Source organism: Alexandromys fortis, unplaced genomic scaffold (assembly GCF_014885135.2).
Source record: "Alexandromys fortis isolate MF-2015 unplaced genomic scaffold, M_Fortis_MF-2015_v1.1 scaffold_1, whole genome shotgun sequence".
Classification (NCBI taxonomy): domain Eukaryota; kingdom Metazoa; phylum Chordata; class Mammalia; order Rodentia; family Cricetidae; genus Alexandromys; species Alexandromys fortis.
The window spans coordinates 19,161,846-19,182,388 of record NW_026067927.1 but is presented as its reverse complement, the minus strand read 5'-3'; the positions used below and the strand labels follow the sequence as shown (position 1 = coordinate 19,182,388).

Genomic DNA, 20,543 nt, shown 5'->3' with positions numbered 1-20,543 from the left:
AGCTAGTCTCTCTTATAGACATTAAAGTCTAGACTACAAAATATAACGTAGGTTAAGATTAGAATACAATGACTTTTTGGGTGGAGACCTTCCTCCTGGCTCACCGGCCCTCTCTCATTCTAGGGAGTGCTCATCCATGGGCTAGTGGTAGGTTCTAGATCAGGGATAGTCATTGTCTTCATTGTGTACCCACTACGAGCTCACCAGGATCTCATGAAGAGTTCCAAACTCATGGACACACAGATGGCCCTGGTTAAACTCAGCAGTCATGAAATAAAAGGAAAGTGGAGAAAGGGCTTCCTTGTGAGGAGAGGGGTTGACAGGAGGAAGCACGGAGAACAATCAAAATGCAGAAAAGGCATGTAAGAAAGCTCAAAGAAGGAATTTAGTTAAAAATAAATAAATAAGGTGTCCATATCACTATTTCTAAAGCAGACAAAAGTTTAGAACAGTGGCTCTATTTTTTAATCAGGTGGAAGGTTTTTAATCATTTTGGTGAAATGGCTAATTTTCTGACTCTTGGTGTGCTGATTTTTAGGCAAAGTTGCTTAGTATTCATTCATTTTTTCCTCTTATGATTTATTTACATTTTTGCTTTGTTTTTTGCTGTTCTTGTCTTGTACTTATTGATCAACTCCACATTCCTCTATAGTCAACCCTATCTTCTCTATTCATTCTTCAGATAAAACTTTGTTCACTGAATTTTACTATTTCCTTAAATGGGTCATAAAGTGCACCCATGACTTTTGCAGTCTACTTAGATTTTATACTCTATACCAATGTGTAGTATCAGAACCTCTCCATGAGATTGTTTAACAGTCCTATATGCACAGAAATACACACACAAACTTTTTGTGATATTAGGGCAATCTACTTTAAATGTATATTGTAAACTTTGCGACGTAACTAAACAGAGAAATTTACTTTTGTATTTAAGGAACATTGGATAATTCATAATTTCTAGTGTTCTTCATTTCTTCCTAAATATCTGAGTTTTCTTCTGAATGTTATTTTCTTTTATCCCAGAAAATTTGTTACAATTATTTTCATTTACAATATTAATTTGCCATTCTAAAATGTGCACTCGGTACCTTACTGTAGTTCACTTTTATTTACATTAAATTCCCTATTCACTCACTGTGGATATTTTTACCTTTAGATTTTCAAACATGTTGATAATGTTAGCCTTAAAGATTTCAACTACAAATTTTAAAAGGTGGCCAAGACTTTGTTTACAACAACCTCACTCAACGTCTTGATTTTATCTGGATGTGTACTTTCTTGAAATATCCAGGAATGTGATAGTGTTCTCGATAATGTAGGTGGATGAGTCAAGAAATACTAGATTTTATTTTTTTCCTTCAACTTTTTTTTTCTCATGGGTATTTAAGTAGAAGCCTATGATTTCTGCCTTCCCAGGGTTCTCTACGGCTGCCTCGCTCTGGATTTTCAGTCTTCCCTCTCAATTTGAGGACCATGGTCTTTGCAGTAAAGACGTGAACTTTTGATACTCTTGTCCTAAACTAAAGTATTTTCAAAGCAAATATCAGAGACTTAACAGCCCTCTCCGATTCACATGCCCTTTGAAAGGTTGAGGACCCAGCACAGGAGCTATGCAGCAGACTCGTTAAAAAGAGCCTTCTTGTTTCTAGAAATTACCCTCTCCTTCAACTCCCAGTCACTCTGAACTACCCCAACTCTGCCTCCTAATACATTTATAAAAATAAAAATAATACAGAATTCCCTTGGAGTTTAGGCTCCTAATGGCAAGACACAGCTGGTGCTTTGAAGGAAATGAAATTTAAATCTAGGTCCCATTCTCCCTGGTTCTTTTCTTTCAACCAATCCTGGAAACCCTTATTGAAGTTTGATTCTACCACTCTTCCTTCAACACACACACACACACACACACACACACACACACATTAAGATTTATCATTTGTTTTAATTCTATGTAATAAGTATTTGTTTTGATGTATGAAAGCCCACCACAAGTGTTCCTGGTGCCCTTGGGGGCCAGAAGACAGCAATGTATCCCCGGCACTAGAGTTAGTTAGTAACTACCAGGTAGACACTTGGAACTGAACTTAGATGGTCTGCAAGAGCAGCAACTGTTCTTAACTCAAATATTTATTTATTACATTTGTTATTATTATTATCATTACAATATTCATCTGTTTAAACTCTGTTTAGGAAATGCATGCCTTGGCATGTGTGTGAAAGTCAGAGGACAGCTTGCAGCAATTGCTTCTCTCCTACCTCCTCGTGAGTCACAAGGACTGAAGTCGGGTCACCAGATTTAACTACAAGTGCCCTTATCTGGTGAGTCCTCTCTGTAGAGCCCCAGATACTTATTTTTGTAATATTTCCTGAGTCTGTAAAATCATAGTTTTGTGTGTCTGTGTATACATATAGACGTATATGATTCTTCACCTATAAACTGAATGGAATACGAGATGTTTTAAACTCTGTTTTTTTTTTTTTTTAAACAAACTAGTTTTAATTAGCAATGTGTTGTGAAGACACTTAGGGGTTATCAGTGGTGTTTATGTTAATTTTTTGTTGTTGTTCAGCAATATTAATAACATTTTTACCCATTTACAATGACAGTTTTCAGTATGTGAAATTTTTCTGAATATATTAAGAAAACAGTTATTATTCAAAGGGAGTAAATATCAGTTCTTACAGAATTCCATACAATGTTTTTGATCATATTCACCCTTCCTCCATGTTCTGCCAGACCACCTCCTTCATTAATGTAAAATTTGGGTGAGGGAAATGATACTCTTTTTTTTCTTTTTATTAAAAATTTCCACCTCCTCTCCTCCTCCCATTCCCCTTTTCCTCCCCCTCCTCCCCCTCCTCCATCCTCTCCAGTCCAAAGAACAGTCTGGGTGAGAAATAATATTCTACCTATAAAAATTCAATCAGAGCTCTATGATTCCTTATAGGTTCTGCTTAGAAAAATAATTTAGATTTTGAAATTCCTAAATTTCATAGATTTTGTTTTGAAGATATTATCCATATAACATTTGTTTTTTTCTGGTATACTTTATTCTTTAAAAATATAAAAGGAATACATGCTAAAACAATTGCTCAGAACTATAATAATTCAAAATCTACAAATTTTTGCTTCTGAAGTTTTCAGCCTATGTTAATGAGATGTGCTTTGGCAATTGGTTACATAATACTGCACAAATAGAAAGGGCTGTTATTTACACTGAAAGGATCCGTGGAGAATCACAACTCTCATGTCATAGACACATTGGTTTTCTCATACAATAAAAATAAAATAAAATATGTGGTCCACTGTTAAAATAGCTTCTGAAATCTTGCTGTCTTAACCTGTAGAATTGGAATGACTGTACCACGTATCATCCAAACATAGTTCTACCTAATTCTTCCCTCGAATCAAAGGGTTTAACATTCACCTAGCTGTATAGCCTTGATGTAATTGAAAGGAAAGTTACCATTCGCTCCTGTCCGCATCGCAGTTGCAGTGATACTGAGCATCGATGCAGTTGCCTTCCAAGCCACAGGTGCACTTCTGGGGCACAGGCAGGGAACCTCCCCAGTAGGTCTGTGTTTCATTGGTTCTTCCCACCCACCAGCTCCGAGGGCTTCCATCTGAAAGACAAGTGGGAGGGATGAATCATCTTCCTCCCTCTTAGAGCATTGTTCCTTCTTCCTTAGTCATTAAAAGCAAAGGTGGCCTTGAGGAGTCAGAGGGAGGAAAGGAGACAGAGACAGAGAGAGAAAAAGAGATGGAGACACACGGAGAGGGAGGAAGAGACAAAGACACAGACAGAAAGGGACTGATTCGGTGCAGTGATGCCCTCAGCACTGTAACTGACAGCATTTGGGAAGAAAATCTTACAAAACACTTGAAGTCCCTTTTTTAAAATGCCAGTTTATAATCATTAAAAATCATTATGTACTCATTCTTCATGAGTAAGTGTCCGTGCCTGCACAATTGAACATACATCCTATGCATGCAGGTGCCCAGAAGGGGACATCAGAGCCTCTGAAACTGGAGATGCAGTTCATTGTGAGCCACCTTATGTGGGTGCTAGGAACTGACTAGGTCTTCAGTGCGTGCTCTTCGCTGCTCAGCTGGCTCTCCAAGCCCTTATTGTCAGTCCTAGATGAACGATACATTGTTCTTTAAATAGAAACCATCAGTCCACATTTAATCATGAGAGAGAGTTCTCACAACATTTTTTTAAAATAATATTTAAAAGAATTTGGCATCAAAATATGAACTGTGGTAATTAATATAGTGAAATAAAATTGATTCTAAGTCACAAAACACCCATCCAAGCATTCTGGAATGCTATATAAAGGCACTGATTTGTCTCCATATATTTATTGGTTAAAATATACTAGCTGTTTATTAGACATCAGGCATGGAATAGCAATCCTTTGTCATGATTTAGTATTTATCTGGAAGTCTGTATTTTCTCTTCCATTTACTGTCTTGGCTATTTATTTGAAGACTAGAGAAATAATACTGAAAAATCTTCATGCCTGAAGTGAATATTACAGTTAAAAAAAAAGTTTCCCCCAGCTAAACACATCTCTTTCTACGATAAATGTTCAGCTACCAGCTCCTTCCCAGAGCCAAGACTAAACAGGATGCCAAGGAATTCAAGCAAGGAGAAGACAGAACATTTAGCGGAGGATTTGGGGAAAGGGAGGTGAGGCATGCAGGCAATCCATCTCAGGGAAGAAAAAAACGTTCTAAGGAAAAGAATCATAGTGTCTGGAGACACAGAGCAAAAGAAGAATACAAGCAATCTCAAATAGCTCAGCTTCCTTTTAAGTAGCGGTCATTTTCCTCTTGACTTTCAAATCTTTATGTAGTCGCCATCATTCCCACAGGGACTCTGCAGCTTTTCCTCATTCATACGTTACTCGCTAATACAGCACCTATTTTAACCTACTATTAAGTAGACCTTCTGCGAATACTGACGGCTTCTCTCCCAGCATCAATACAAACACCCACCATGTTTAAGTGGAGAAAAAAGGGGGGGGGGGTTAGGAAGCTTGTGTTATGTGATGCTGTTAACCTCAATACTCTACCTCTAGCTTGATTAACTTACAACTCATCAACAGTTAAGCCTACTTGAAAATTTTTCTAGGAATATTAAGGCACACTGCTTAAAATATTTTATGTTCATAGGTTGAGGAAAAATAGATTGCTATCTTTAAAGAAACTAAATCTTATTTTACAGTTATATTTCTGATCTTTACTATAGAAGATAAATTGCTGAGTGCTTTGTATATTACATACATAATATACATATTATATATATATATACACACACACATATATATTGTGTTGAGTACCTGTATGCATATGGAGGTCAGAGAAATCCATGAGGTTTAGTGGCAAGTGTCTTAGCCTACTGAATCATTTCACCAGCTTTTGCCAAATGTTTTAAAGTCATCATATGTTTGGGTTCATCCTAGACTTACTGAAGAGTCACTAATTTAAATAAATGTATACATGGATTTTTAAATATACAAGAAACATTTTTTAATTAAAATAAAACCGGGTGAGTAGATCAGGGTGAAACATGGCATCCTCCCATAGAATTATTTTCATTGCTATTTCATGACTGTAATTCAGCTACTGTTTTGGATCATAATGCAAATATCTGGTATGTGACCATTGTGAAAGAGTTATTTGACCACCAAAGGGGTGGTTACCCACAGGTTGAGAATTGCTGATCTAGAAGAAAAGCTTCCAAAGACACCTGTGAGGAAGTATATAGATTTGGTGAGCTTCTTGATTATGCTTAGCATGCCTTTTCTCAGTTAGGTTAACTGATATGGAAAACCCACAACCATAAAGATGGGGGACATCATTTTCTGGGCTTAGTTCTTGGGCTCACACAGTGGAGGAAGCCAGCTGAGGACCAGCATCCAGCATGTCTGCTGTCCATGGTGTGGGGGGGGGGAGGGTGATGCTCCCACCAGCTATTAGGACTCGCCATCACCATGACTGCACTCTCAAACTGTGAGCCAGAACAAACCCTTCCTTCCCATAACTTGCTCTGCTCAGGGTATTATATCATAGCAATAGGGAAAATAAGTAAACGAGTAGTGTAGTCCCAAGCTTGACTGCAGCATCTTAGAAGGTTCTGCTGGTACCGAAGATGTTGAAGATCTTCCCCCTTACTTTCCAACCTGCTTTTTATCACCTTGCCGATCCCATCTGTTGGTTTGCTTAGGATATGACTCATTTGTGCTTTCGGTGATTTTCTTCCCTTATGTGTAGTTTTCAGATTGATTGAGTTGAAGTTAACACATGGAAATTGTACCAATACTTTGTGAGCTAACTATCATAACTATCACTTTACCTAGGTACATGCATGTGTGTTTTTAGTGTATGTACTGAACATATCTTTTCTCCTAGTAAATTTCAAGTACAAATTATGATATTATTAACCATCTTTACCACACTGCTGTAACTTAAGAGCCTAGCTGTTACTCATCCTGTGGCTTCCCGTTCTAATTTCCCTCTTGTTTTTCAGTAGCCACTTTTCCATTCTCTGTTTCTATGAATGCAGCCTTTTCAGGTTCTATATATAACTAAGATGATGTAGTATTTGTGTTCTTGTTTTTGGCTTGTTTCACTTTGCATAACGACTTCTACCATCTCAGTGAGATTCTCAGGACCACTGCAGCATTATTCAAGATAGCTAGAGCACACAGAAGTCTAATTGTCCACTGAGGGTAGGCTGCACAAAGAAGATAGATTATATACACAATGGAATATTATCCAGTTTAAAAAAAAAACAAAAAGCAAAAAGGAATCTTGCCATGTGTGTTGAAGACAAACACACATGCGATGTGAAATAGTATAAATATTAAAATATGAATAATATGCATATTTTCATTGTAATCACAAAGAATGGCAGAGAATGAAAATGGCTCGGTTCATGTATGTCTCATCAAGCCAAACACTACCACATGCCGGCCTTTGTTGGTGGCACCTTGCTAGAAAAGTTATCTTCTTGATGAATTAGGGTTTATCCACCCCAGATTTGTGTCTGGTCAATGAGAGACCTAGAACAGGAAGCTAGCTCTCTCCTCATATCTAAATAACTCTTGTGATTTGCGCTCAACAGTCTGGCTCTTCTTCATAGACAGAGTTGAATTGTCAGGGTATGATATTTGATTGAAACCAACAAGATGGGGTTGAATGAATAAAAGACTAAAGGAGAACATTCTGGAAAAGAGGAAGAGGAGGTGGGAACTTGCATATTATAGAGAAAAATAATCCTGCAGTAAGTAGCCAGAGAGTAAAGAGAAAAGAAGTTTAACTAGAAAAGGAAGATCCAGCCACCGGATGTCAACCCAGTTGTGCCATTGTTAGTGTGGATGTCCCGCATGCCATCTGATAGTCACAGAACGCGTACTTCTCAAAAGTTTCCTCAACAGCCCATCTGGAATCGAAGCCCATGTTAGGCTAACAAACAAGAGTAAACATGGTGGAGTAGATGTCTTAGAATCGTAATTTCCCAAGAAAAATATATCTGAGTATCACAGCTCAAAAGCTCCATGCTAAAGGAGGGTAAAAAGGCTGTGGTGCAGGGTGAGTCTGGCGTGTGGCCTTTGGAGCCAAGCAGAAAAGTTTGTGCTGCATAAATGAGCAGGAAAAAACCTCAACCTTTTTAAAGAGAAGATATTAGAGTGGAAGATACAGACATATATATACACCAGTTTCCCCTAGTTCCTCTCCTCCTCACCTCCCTTTCCCATCTACCTCCTTCCCCATACACTAGGGTTAAGTTCCCCCATGAAGATTTATGAATTAGATAATTGAAAAGCAAGACAAAATAATGAGAGCACCATTCACTTGCTTCAGAATGACCTCATCAAAGTCTGTTCTAAGACAGAGGATCGATGCCAGGACTATCCTTGCATCATGAAGCGTTCTGAAGGAGACAGTGTAAAAGGAAAATGTGGTACATTTACACAATGGGGTACTTACACAGCAGAAAAAAAAAACAACATCTTGAAATTTGAAGGCAAATGGATGGAGCTACAAAACATCATTTTGAGTGACGTAACCCAGATCCAGGAAAACAATTATTACACATACTCACTCATAAGTGGTTTTTAAACATAAAGCAAAGGAAGCCAGCCCACAAATCACAATCCCAGAGAACCTAGACAAGGAGGACCCTAAGAGACACATACATAGATCTAATCTACATGGGAAGTAGAAAAAGACCAGCTCTCCTGAGTAAACTGGGAGCATGGGGACCTTGGGAGAGGATTGGAGGGGAGGGGAGAGGCATGGAGGGGAGCAGAGAAAAATGTAGAGCTCAATAAAAATCAATTAAAAAAAGTATAACCCCAGACAGGTCGAGCTGTCACACACCTTTAATTCCAGCACTCAGGTGTCAGAGGCAGCCAGATCTCTGAGTTTGAGGCCAGCCTACTCTACAGAGCGAGTTCCAAAACACTAAGTACTGTTACATAAAGAAACCCTGTCTCGAAAAACCAAGGGAAGGGACAAACAAACAAACAAACAAACTAGACAGGATTGGGACTGGACTGGTTCTTACAAGCATGTATGCGTTCAGATGCTTTTCTGGTTTCTGCTCGAGCGGCTGAATCCACTGTTTCTAGCAGTGTTTCCTAATTTTCAGCTGTACCTAGAGGCTAGCTGTCAACAGTTCATGAAAGAAAACAAGTCACTTTGAGAAAACTAAGTCATATTTGTATTAGCTCTTGTCCTTGATAAAATTAATCTTATTGGCCACTTGCTCTCTATAGGGATAAACACCGTCTCCATTCATCTAGTACCAGAATGAAGCCTTTACTGCACTGTTATCCGATTAAGGCCAGGAGGGGAGTCAGAAAGCAATCAGGGCTTTGGAGGAAGCTCATGTAACTTGACCTTGTACTTTTCTCCAGGCAAGAGCATCCCCGAGACCTCCCGACTGTCACACATTTGCTAAGTGTGCGGTCTTAGCGCGGTGGTGGAATTAAAATTGTCAGGAGCTCGTCGAGGGAGCAAGCCAGGTGCCTCAGTTTACCCACCTTGCTGATTAACGAGCCTTGACTTCTTGCAGTAGTAAACGAGCTCCTGCTGGCAGTGCTCTGCGCGGTTAATGGAGGCCTGCAGCTGTTCCACGCTGGCCGCGTACTCAAAAGCCCCAGTGTGTGGGTTCTCGGAATGAGCGTTCCTGACTCTCACTAAGTCAGACCCGTTGTGCTGTATGATGGTCCATGCCGTTTCTTGTATGCAGAAATGGGGGAAGAAAGAGAGGAGACCATCACTAGTCTGCAAAAGTTAAAATAAATAAAGAAAATCAAAATCATCTTCTATCTGGGTTAAGTCTTTCCAGTCATCAAATCTCTCTGAGAGAGAATCAACACAAATGGATCCTCGAGTTTTTAAAATTGTAGCAAAATGACTCTCTTCCCTGAAATGTATCCTAACACCATGCATTTGCCGTGATTTTGCTTATGCCTTATGTTATTCAACCACAGCAATATTTGTGATGAAGTTATTAAATCAGAACTATTGAGTTTTCCTAGTCATGTTCATCTAGTAACTCCGACAGGCTAGCCTTTTAAAGGAACATCACTCCTTTTGATCTTCAAGAAAGAAAAAAAAATGCTACATGTTCTACATGTAAAACATTATTTGTTTATATACATAGAATTACATTACATCCTACAATGTGAAAAAGTGAATGTTACAATTAGAAAAAGAGCTTATACTGTCTGATGTAAAAATAAAATTGTTTACTCTTCCAAATATTCACGTTACCAGCAAAAATGAAATCAAAATTTTAAATCTCTCTTCAACCAATATGAGTATATATCTCATTCTTCCTTTAAAAAGTGTGTGTGTGTGTGAGAGAGAGAGAGAGAGAGAGAGAGAGAGAGAGAGAGAGAGAGACAGAGGTGTGTGTGTGTGTGTGAGAGAGAGAGGCATGTGTGTGTGCGTGAGTGTGAGAGAGACAGAGGTGTGTGTGTGTGTGTGTGTGTGTGTGTGCATATGAGTGTACGTATCTTGGATGCCACAAACGGGCATCAGATTCCCTGGAACTGGGATTATAGGCACTAGTGAATCAATGAATATGCCAAACTGGGGGAAAGTCATAATAAAGTGTAGAATCTCGCCCCCTGTTTATAATATAGTCACAGGAATCAGCAATAGAAACAAGACAAAGGCAACAAGTTTGGCAGTTTCTGCACCCATCACTCCTGGAATTACCAAATAAAACAGGTGAAATGAGACAGGAACAATTCAGTGTTCATGTCCCTCTGTTCGTGGGTCATTGTTTTCTGCAAAATGTCTGCTGGTCCTTTCATTTCTCCTTTACATTTCAGCTTGGGGTGCAATCAGTGGGCCTCTTCTCTCCAGAAGGGCATTATATACAAGCTAAGGAAATTAATTGTGGGTGGCCTTCAGAGCAGGGCTGAGGCCATCACATAGGGTTGTACAGCTGGCATAGGTCTGTGCCCTTCAGAAAGTGAAGAAAAAAAATAAAATCTAAGCCTTCCTTTCCAAGTTTGAAATGAATTGGCAGAACCAGTCAATAGGCTAGGTCAGAAATCCTACAGTTTTTGCTGACTCAACCATAGCTGTTGGAGGTTATTATTAAGCAAGCAACTCCAGTCACCCTGGCCTCCCTCAGACTGGGCTCTTGTTGTTCAACAAAACCAGTGGCCTTTTCTCGGGGTGAATCTGCTGCTATGCATGAAGAAGCTTAACTCTGGCTGTGTAGCTTTCAGAAGAGCAAGACAATGAACCGGCTTGGAGCCTTTGTCTCTGGGCCTTTGGGGTCGCATTAAGAAGGACCTTCATATAGTTCAGCTTCTCTGTTTGTTTGGTTTTTTTCTAAAGGGACTGAGAAAGGTTAAAGCCATCAGGCATGGCAGCCATTCAATGGCAGCTCTTATAAATGTTTCCTTTTGGAAATACTGAAGCCAGCAGATATTAGGAGAGGTTCTGTAAGCAGTTTTATATTCTGATACAAAATGCTACTAAGTGTACAGTTAAGGAGAAATCGTGCTTAGCAGACCACCTACATCTCCAAGGCAAAGGAGACATGAACTCATTGGAGATTTTCAGCAAAGGAAGTGAGGGTTCCTGCAGTTAGGTCTGGCCGGAATCACCTGTGTAGGTTTTAATAGGAGGATCCTGGGAAACTCTGAGCTTAGAGCCATCTTCCTTGTCATGCAGACATGATTGTGCTAGCTGAGGTTTCTGGCATGGCCTTAGAAATAATAATAAAAATGCAAGAACTGTGGTTTGCTTTATTGGGAACTTTCAGTCTGAGATCACCGACATTACTTAACATGCTAAATGTTCTGTCCCCAGCACACAGTCTGGCACATGCAAAAGGCATGTGCTGGGGAAATGAGGGAATCGCCAAATAAGGAAACAGAGGAATAAAAATGGTGTGATATCTAGGTTAGGGCACAGCCCAGGTCATCTCATTCTCTTATGCAGTGACTCTGAAACTTCCACTGCCATTGAAGTGGCTTGTAACTCTCCAACAGCAGAAAGGATGATAAACTACGGTAAAGTGTGAAACTGTGACAGGTCTGCTTTCAAGCCAACAAGTTATTTTGCCATATATGCAGATAGCACCTTCGTCTCTCAACTATCCATCTATGATCTTTCCAGTCATCATTTATCTACCTATCCTATGTCCATCTGCCATCTATCAACTACCTAACTTCTATAGATGTATCTGCATGTTATCATCTTTGTATCTATTACCTTTCCATCTTTTACCTATCATATATCCATCTACAAGCTGTACATCAACTATATATCTATTATTCATTCATCTATAATCTATCTGAAACCTATCCAACTATCGTTTACCTATTTACCACGTCTACATATTATATATCAATCCATTTATCTGCCAATCTATCTACTCATATATAATCTATCAATCATCCATTCATCAATGTCTATTATCTACTCATAACTTATTTACCTATCCTTTATCTATCACCTAGATAAAATTCATCTATAGACTTTCATCTATCTATCTATCTATCTATCTATCTATCTATCTATCTACTCATCCATAATATATAATGAATATATTCCATTTATCAACCGTCTATCCATCTATAAACTATCATCTATGTATCTATCTGTCACCAAGCATACATTCATTTCCCATCTATACATCTATCATCTATCTGTCACAGGCCATCCTTCCGTCACCTACCACCATCTACTTACCCATCTGCCTTTCCTAACTGACCTGGAAGTACTCCTTATTGGGGACCATTTCTTACAGGGACTCTTAGCAGCTTAGATTCCTCACACCCCAACTTCCCACACACCATGGCACTGAGTGCCATAGGCCCCTGTGTATGCTGCAGCTAAATCACAAGACAGGAGCCCAGACGTGAGAGGCGCATGTCGTCTGGGGGAAGTTACAAGTCCTTTGATATCAATTACGCCTAAGAGTGGGCAGCAGACAAGCCTTTAAATGTCTCTAGAGCAGTTTCCTATCTGGAACTTCCAAGACAAGCCTACCTTTGACCACTTTTCAACCTCCTAGTCGTTCTGTGTATGTGTGTTGTTTCGTTTAACTGTTGTACTTGTTGCCAGTTTATCTAACGTTCTTAGAAAGAATAACATTGTTTCCTTGCAGGTTATTCGTAAGTCCTGTGGCTAGACAAGCAACTACCATTTGATTGACAATCTATTGACTTGCCTCCCCTGCAGGGAAAGAAACCAATGTGGCCTCCCCTTACGCAATAATATAAATATTTCTAATGTGTGCGAGTGTCTGTTATTCGATTTCTCTTTTGAACCAGCTTTAACAGGGAACTCATCTCTTCGCTAATAACATGTTCAACAAAATCTCTAAAATCTGCTCCTAAGTATTTACCTTAATGTCTATTTTAGAGTTAAGCTTTTCATTTCTGAAAAATTATTCCTTGCTAAATGCAACTAGAGTTATGGAGTAAGGAGACGCAGGCCAATAATGAACAAGAAGAGACTGCTGAAACGGGCAGAAAAATCTACGGACTTAAAATAAAAAATAGAATGGTAATTTGAGTTTGCCAGTGTCTCTCCCTGCAGAGATTGCTAATACTATGAATTGTAAATAAAGCAACTGAGTAATTAAGGCCTTGATTTACCTGCGGCTGGCTGCTATTTTTTAGGGTGATAACAGTATAAAGAAAAAAACCTGCTGTTTAAGCAACACAGTTGCAAAGCTGTGGTGCCTCGTGTTTAATAGTGGAGGGTGATAGATGTGCTAAAGACTGGAAAGAGCAGGTAGGGAGTAGAGCATTCTGGAAAACAAGAGGGAAGAAAAGCAGGGCCCGTTAGTGCACGGGGTACAGCCTGAATGTATGCACAGCTAGCTGCCTTCTAGCAAAGGCGCCCTGTTAACCTACGTGGCTCCTAACAACCCTAACTTACATGGCTCCTAACAAACCTTGAAGCCCGAATTCTCCAAAGTAAAAACAATTATGCTACTTTTGTAAGACCTAGCACCCTTGTCTTATTGTTAGAATAGCTCTGAGAGCCCATTAAATGAAAGTTGTTTTCTAGTCAAAGGAATGGAAGTCTCCTCCCTTAAGAGTTCATCTGGTTGGGCATAGCCAAGAAGACCTGTTTATGTTAAGTCATGCTAATGAGATAGGATGAACAATTATCTCTTTAACGGATAAGGTACTTTTCCTTCCCAGGATTCCCACCCACTAGTCCTGTCCCTATGAGGCACCATGAGGTTCTGTTGGGTCTGCCCAGGTTTCTGTGTCCTGACTCAGAAAAACGTCACTTCCTCTCTTTCCTTTCTTCTGGATCCTCTTTCAGATGCCAGCCAGAGCCTGCCTGTGCTGTGCTGCCTTTGGTACTTTGAACTTTTTCTTCAGAATCTGAAGCTCTCCTCCCTGTCATGCAGTCTACCTCCATGCCTAGCTCAAACGATGTGGCTCTCATTCTCTCTACTAAGGTCTCATCTATGCATCTGTGATAAAGCTCACCCTAAAACTCCCACTCTGCCTGAGAATCTCATTCTGTGAATTTACAAAAATCTGAAAGTCACAGGCTTGGGAGAGCTTTGGAAGCCATCAAATTTTTTTTTGGAACACAAGCTTCCCCAGAAAGACTCGTTTTTCTCCAAGAAACCTTGATATCTCCACATCATTATGATAAAATTACACGGATCTGCCTGTAGAAAGGCAGAGATTCAAGCCCAGAAAGCCCTGACAGTACAGGAGGGAGTGGGGAGTTGAAGACACAGCATTTCCACTTGTCAAGGGTTGGAAAGCCCTGGCTTCAGCTCTGGCTGAAGCAATTTTCTTTACAATGCAACATTTGATAAAGAGAAACCGCTTAAACATAAAACTATTTCATTAAAGCAAACACAATGAGTTTAGAGTGGAATACAACCGCCTTCCACCAAACAGCAACATCGCCAGGGACCCATCTAATTCCATTTTTAAATTATATTTAGGATGCTCAATTGGCAAAGAAATTTGGTCTTTAATGTGACTTAAGAAATTACCCATTCGAAATCGGGATTTTTGTTTGCTTGTTTGTGTCAGTTAGCTGGTAATGCTTCGGGTTCTTTTAATCCACTTGGAATCGTTTCCTTCACACTGATTTCAAACGTCTATTCGTTTTCTAAGTCACACATTTGAAAGTCATTGAATCAGCACTGTGCCTGGTATTCTTGACTGCTCTCCCTGATTTGAGTAACAAAACGAGACAAGGAACAGGGCACTGATCAAACATGGAAAAGGCTCCAGGCTGCAAGAAAAGGTACTAAGGTTTGTGTTCTTGCCTGTTCCCACCTGATAGCACCAGCCTACCACACTGGCACTTGCCGAGTCTTGGTTTCCTCATTTGTAAAAATAAAAAACCTCCAGATTCCTTCCTGGAATGGAGTATGATCTAAGAACTGTAAACCGAACTATCCCTACTGCGTGTACTGGCTTTTTGGAACCCATTCTCTTTGAATGGACACCTTGCTTAGCCTAGATATAGTAGGGAGGGCCTTGGTCCTTCAAAGCAATGTGCCTTACCCTCTCTGAGGAGTGGATGGTAGGGGTGGAGGGAATGGGAGGAGAGGAAAGAGTGGGAACTGGGATTGGTATGTAAAATGAAAAAAAAAGATATGTTTGTTTTCCTTTTTTTTTTTTTTTTTTTGAAAAAGAAAAAGAAAAAACCAAGGAGAGTTTCACATTATAACACAGTGCTTCTCCTGCTTCTTGCTGGGGGTTGTTATATTCTGAGTTGCTTCTTTTGTTGGACTATGTTTCAATAGTCTGACGCTTCTGGAGACATGTAGCTGTCCCTGAACAAATGTGTCTCTGCCCTCAACATCTGGCAGATGTAATTCAGCAATTTGCATTTGGTGATGCCTGCCTGAGTTATTATTCATGGTAGCATATGAGATAGTGGGTCCCATCATTTATAGATCTGCATTATTTCTGAATTCTCCCACTTGCTCAAAATTTATTTGTAACCCCAACATTCTCCAGTCATCTGTAGACATGCACAGAGTAGCAGAAATTTGAGTTCTCAACCTATGTATTCCCAGATAAAGCTCAAGAAACAGCTGCTCCCTGCCTCCTGTTTCAGTTCTCATATCATAAACGAATGTAGTTATGGTCTATTTTGTAATCCTTCCCCCTTCTCTGGTTGGTGACATTGCTGTTTAAAATGGTTGCCTAATGCTGCCGAGGCACTGAGGATTATCACTAGGATCAAACCATGACTGGAACATAAAACATATTAGATTAGCACTGCCCAGAAGTGAATCACAATGCTTTGGGTCACAAATTCAATGTTAATGAATCACAGATCTCTCTCTCTCTCTCTCTCTCTCTCTCTCTCTCTCTCTCTCTCTCTCTGAAAAAGAGAGAGAGATTTCCTTAACCTTAAACACATATAAAACAAGATTAAGTATTGATTTTATTGAAGAGAATACATCAATACCAGAGACTCTTGAAAACCTATCTTACTATGCTCCTCTTAGGAGCAATGATTTAGTACTTTTTAATCTAATGTCCATGGTTATTTTATGGAACATGACGACCACAAATCAAGAAATAACTAACTTCCCCTACCTCTACCCCCGCCACTCTTTGTGCGTGTGCATGCATGTGAGTATGTGTGTATTCCTTTGAAGCCTCAAAACCCAGAGATATTTATTATTTACGGAAATCTAATTTTTAGTATCACAACTTAAGCCTCGCTGTATGTAGATGAATGGCTCATGAAGCATTTATGGTGACACAGGATTATTAGTTTTGCAGGGACATTGCTGTTAATTCTGACTCAATCTGTCTTATACAAAGTGGACAAGTTTAAAAATTAATTGGGACACTCAAGTGCATAGCTTACATGGACAGTTTTTCTTTTGTTCTTTGTGAACTCTTTTTGCTATCAGTGTGTTTAATTTTTACATGGCAAATTAGTCCAGTCATCCCAAAATCTGAGAGTCTCAGGTATAAAACAGAAACTCGAAACTTGTGTACATAAAATCATCATTTGAAAAGAGTATTTATGGTTCTGTGGCCCTCTTGATCTACGAGGCAGAAAGTCCTGGTTATTGTCTGGGAATATGTATCATGCAGACCGTACCACTACCCTGTCGTTTTTGAGAACTATGTGTTAGGGAAGACCTATTGTTTCGCCTCTCCAGCTATCTCCTTAACATATTGTTTGATTGTGCGACAGACATCTTCAACTGAACCTGAGTTATATGGAGTTTCTTCTCTCCGTTCTTCAAACCTTTCCTGATCCCATCTCCGATAACATTCACACTTTGGTTGTCTAAGTAGATCATGGTTCTTTGGGTTTTCTCATGACTCATGTGTAATCCACACACAAGGCAAGCTTCTTTGCCCCATCTGCATTGGTAATGTTCAGGGGCAATAGTACCACCATCAGCTTGTCCCTGGACATATCTGCTCTGAGGATTCGCATGAACCATCCTCCTTAAGTCTCTAGCATGGGAATACGTGGTCCCCAGATGGTGTTTCTTTGAGAAGGATTAAGAAGTGTGACGTGTGGGGAAGCCTGTCACTGAGGGCAGGTGTTGTGATTTCAGAAGACTCACGCCGCGTTGAGTGCTCACTCCCTGTTTCCCGTTTGTGGCTTGAAATGTGGGTTCCTAGCTGCAGCTTCAGCCACCTGCTGCCTGCTACCTCTGCTCTGCCATCATGGAATCTCGCCCTCTAGAACTGTAGCCACCCCCTACCCTGCAAACCTCTTCCTTCTATAAGTTGTCTTACTTTTATCAAAACAGTAGAGAAGTAGCTAATACATCTATGCTTTCAAAACGGTCTCCTAACTTCCACTCTGTATCTATTATATCCTTGCCCCTGGACAGGCATTAGTCAATGTGAAAGCAGCTATGGTCCTATCAGAGGAGGACAGGTCGAACACATCATATATGACTGCTTGAAATGTACACATCTTGTCTCACTCACTTCTTATGCCGTCTAGTTGACTCTCCTCATCCTTCCCTGGGCCCTCCTCCCTAGTCATCCTCAAGCTGATATGGGTTTGCTGCTGGTTTCTGCATATGCCTAGAGGTCTAAGGACTTAGTATTTGTTTTCGCTTCTATCTGGAAGGTTGTTTCTTTGGATATTCGTAACTAGATTTCCAGGGGCAAATCTTCCTCCAAAACGATGCTTGACTCTATTCAAAATTGTCCCTTTCCTTTGCTTGCTTCACAAATCTGGATGTTCTGCTGCAGCATTGTGTGGGGTAACTTCCTGACCTGGGGGAAATGTTCTGTGATGATAACCAGTGCATTCCTTACCGCTATACAGGTTAGAACTTAATAAGCAATTATTTGCTTTCAGTTACAGTACTCGTTTGCTTATATTGGTAAATTACATTGAACCTTGGCACTAATCTTAATTTAAGGAGTATGTGGCTGTCATATTGGACATAACAATGCACCCAGAATTCATCATTTTGTGTTTGATAAAGGAAGGATAAACATGCCTTCTCTTTTTGGTGTTTATATACAATTTCCCTTGGTATCAATTGTTGAAAAGGTTATCTTCCTCATCACCGATTAGTATCACCTTGGTAAAACCTCAATTATCTACACATAGGAAATCCGTTTATGAAGTCTCTCTTTTGTTTCAGTTACCAATGTTTATATCTGATAAAACTGAGTCCTTCCGCTCTGTTCTTCCAAACTGACTTGTTTCTGACCCTTTCATGTGTGCCCACAAAGTATAAAATCTGCTTATTACCCATTCTCACCAAAAATAATAACAACAACCTACAAACACACTTCCCGCTGGAATTTTAATTTAGGTTTGTACTAAAAATCAATATCAATCTTGCAAGAACTGACATTTTACAATGTTGAGTCTCTTAATTAATGAAAATTTTATATTCCTCTATTCCTCTAGGATTTTAAATCATATAAAGGGCATTTTACACCTATCCGTGAGAAAGCTTGCATAGCCTCTATTGTATTTAATACAATTTGAGAGTTTGATCGTATCTTGGAGATACGATCTTCTAAAAGGTCATTTTCTAATTGCATACTACTGGTATAGAGAAACAAACAATTTTATGTTAATTTGGAATCCAGTAATCATTGTAAATTAAAATCATTTACTATGGCTTTTCAGAATGTTCTGAAGATATAATTTAACTACCTATGAATAATGAAAAGCATAGGTCATACTTTTCCATCCTTAAGATTTTTTCTCTTTCTCTTGTATTGGGTTAGCTCTCCTATTCCGTGGTGAGCAGAAGGGTGTTCATGCTGGCAAGAGGAGAGCAGCTGTTTGTATTTGTAATCTGTTACTGACATTGAAAGTTTATGACCACTCTGTTTCTTTTGTAGCATAGGTAAAGGTTGAAGTTAATCAAACACATTTTCCTTTGCCTATTAATTTCTCTCTGAGTTTATGTAGAATACAATTTCTAGAAAACAAATAAATTTCATAGCTATATGTATTTAAAATAATGTATCTTATTCAGATCTTTTTTTTTCTGGGTAGTGATTGCTTTCACAAAGTCTAGTGTTCTGAGACACAATAGCAAACGTTTTCATTGCTCAGTTACCATATGCACATAGACTAACAATATTATAAATTATTAACATTAACAAGTCTGTTAAATATTCATGTTGCTTTTTACCAAATAGTACTGTGACAGTTAGTTTTCATTGTCACTGGCCACAATCTAGAATCTCTTGAGGAGAGAGTCTCAGTGAAGGATTCGCTAGATCAGGTTGGTCTGTGTGCATCCCTATGGATAATTGTCTTAGAGTCCGAGGTCACCATGGGTGGCACCATTCCCTAGACTATGCAAGATAGTAACTTCTAGCTGGGCACCAAGCATGGATATATTCATGATCTCTGTCCCTGACTGTGGGTGGGATGTAACTAGTTGCCTCAAGCTCTTGTTGCCATGACTTCCCCCAAAATGATAGACTATAATCTAGAACTATACATTAAAATAAAGCCTCTCTCTCCTAAATTGTCTCTTGTCAGGGTGTTTTACCACAGCAGCAGAAATGGAGCCAGAACAAATGCCCATTTCAACCATGTTGCAAATTAGATCAATGTCACACGTCATTTTAATTTTGTACAATTAGTTCATTGAAGCAGATTTAACTAGGAAACGGAAGTGTGTTAACTTACCGGTCATATTGCAGTATAGCAGAAATGGTTGCAGAGGCCCACTTCCATCCGAGTCTACGTAGTAAAAGCCAGAAGCATTTCCACGGTGCTTATAGGCTTCACATGACTGCTCATAGACGGCTGAGTGAGAGGAAAGAGAGACGTCATAAATGAAACAACACGAAACAAATCTCTCAACCTTTAAGAGATTTTTTTTTACAGGAGATCACCAACTCTATCTGCTTCACTAGCCAAGAGAACAGGTAACATTTCTATTTTAAAACAAAATCCATCCTTCTTTTCTTTTCAAATTAATATGGATGAAAGGGGTAACATACAAAAAAAATGAGGTTGTATTTTATGACACTTTTATCACCAAAGGAGAAGGAGATTGTTAGATCAAAATGAAAATTTACCTTACTTTTTATAGTAAAGAGAACTAGGGAAAAGAAGGCAGCTATTTAAATGTTAAGACCTTTGTAAGTATAACAAGGGAGCTTGTGGTACCTGTTTCAGAATATCTAATTCTAGCATCACCTTGTAATAACCTAACATCTGAAGGCACAGTAGTGTGACCTTCAGAACGAATCAGGTGCTACCCAACAATTATGCAATGGGAACATTTTAAATAATGTTTGAACTATGCCACTTTCTCCCATCAACTTAGCTAGAGGTAAACATTTTTCTTCGAAGGGGAAAACGATTCACGAAGTTCCTCATCTATAGCTTTAAATGTAATTATGAAACTTCTCTAATGCTGTTTAATGAGCATTCAACACAATTAAGATTCAGAGCAAAGGAAATATTCATATGAAATATGCCCCCAAGTGGTCTCATTGTGTTTTGATCCATAATTGAATTTTTTATTATAGGCATATATATTTGCCACGCATAAGGTTTGATATTAACAGCT

General features: G+C 39.2%; 1 protein-coding gene across 6 annotated transcripts in view; it reads right to left on the bottom strand.

The window, feature by feature from the left end:
- The window catches only part of Cntnap4 (contactin associated protein family member 4), a 274,903-nt gene that overhangs the window by 56,584 nt on the left and 197,776 nt on the right, over positions 1-20,543 (bottom strand). For all 6 annotated transcript variants that reach the window (XM_050144152.1, XM_050144155.1, XM_050144157.1 and 3 more), the window contains 3 exons: positions 19,652-19,771; positions 9,061-9,258; positions 3,471-3,627 (listed from right to left, as the gene is read on the bottom strand). In XM_050144152.1, the coding sequence (XP_050000109.1) occupies positions 3,471-3,627; positions 9,061-9,258; positions 19,652-19,771 (475 nt within the window). The remainder of the gene's footprint in view (positions 1-3,470; positions 3,628-9,060; positions 9,259-19,651; positions 19,772-20,543) is intronic.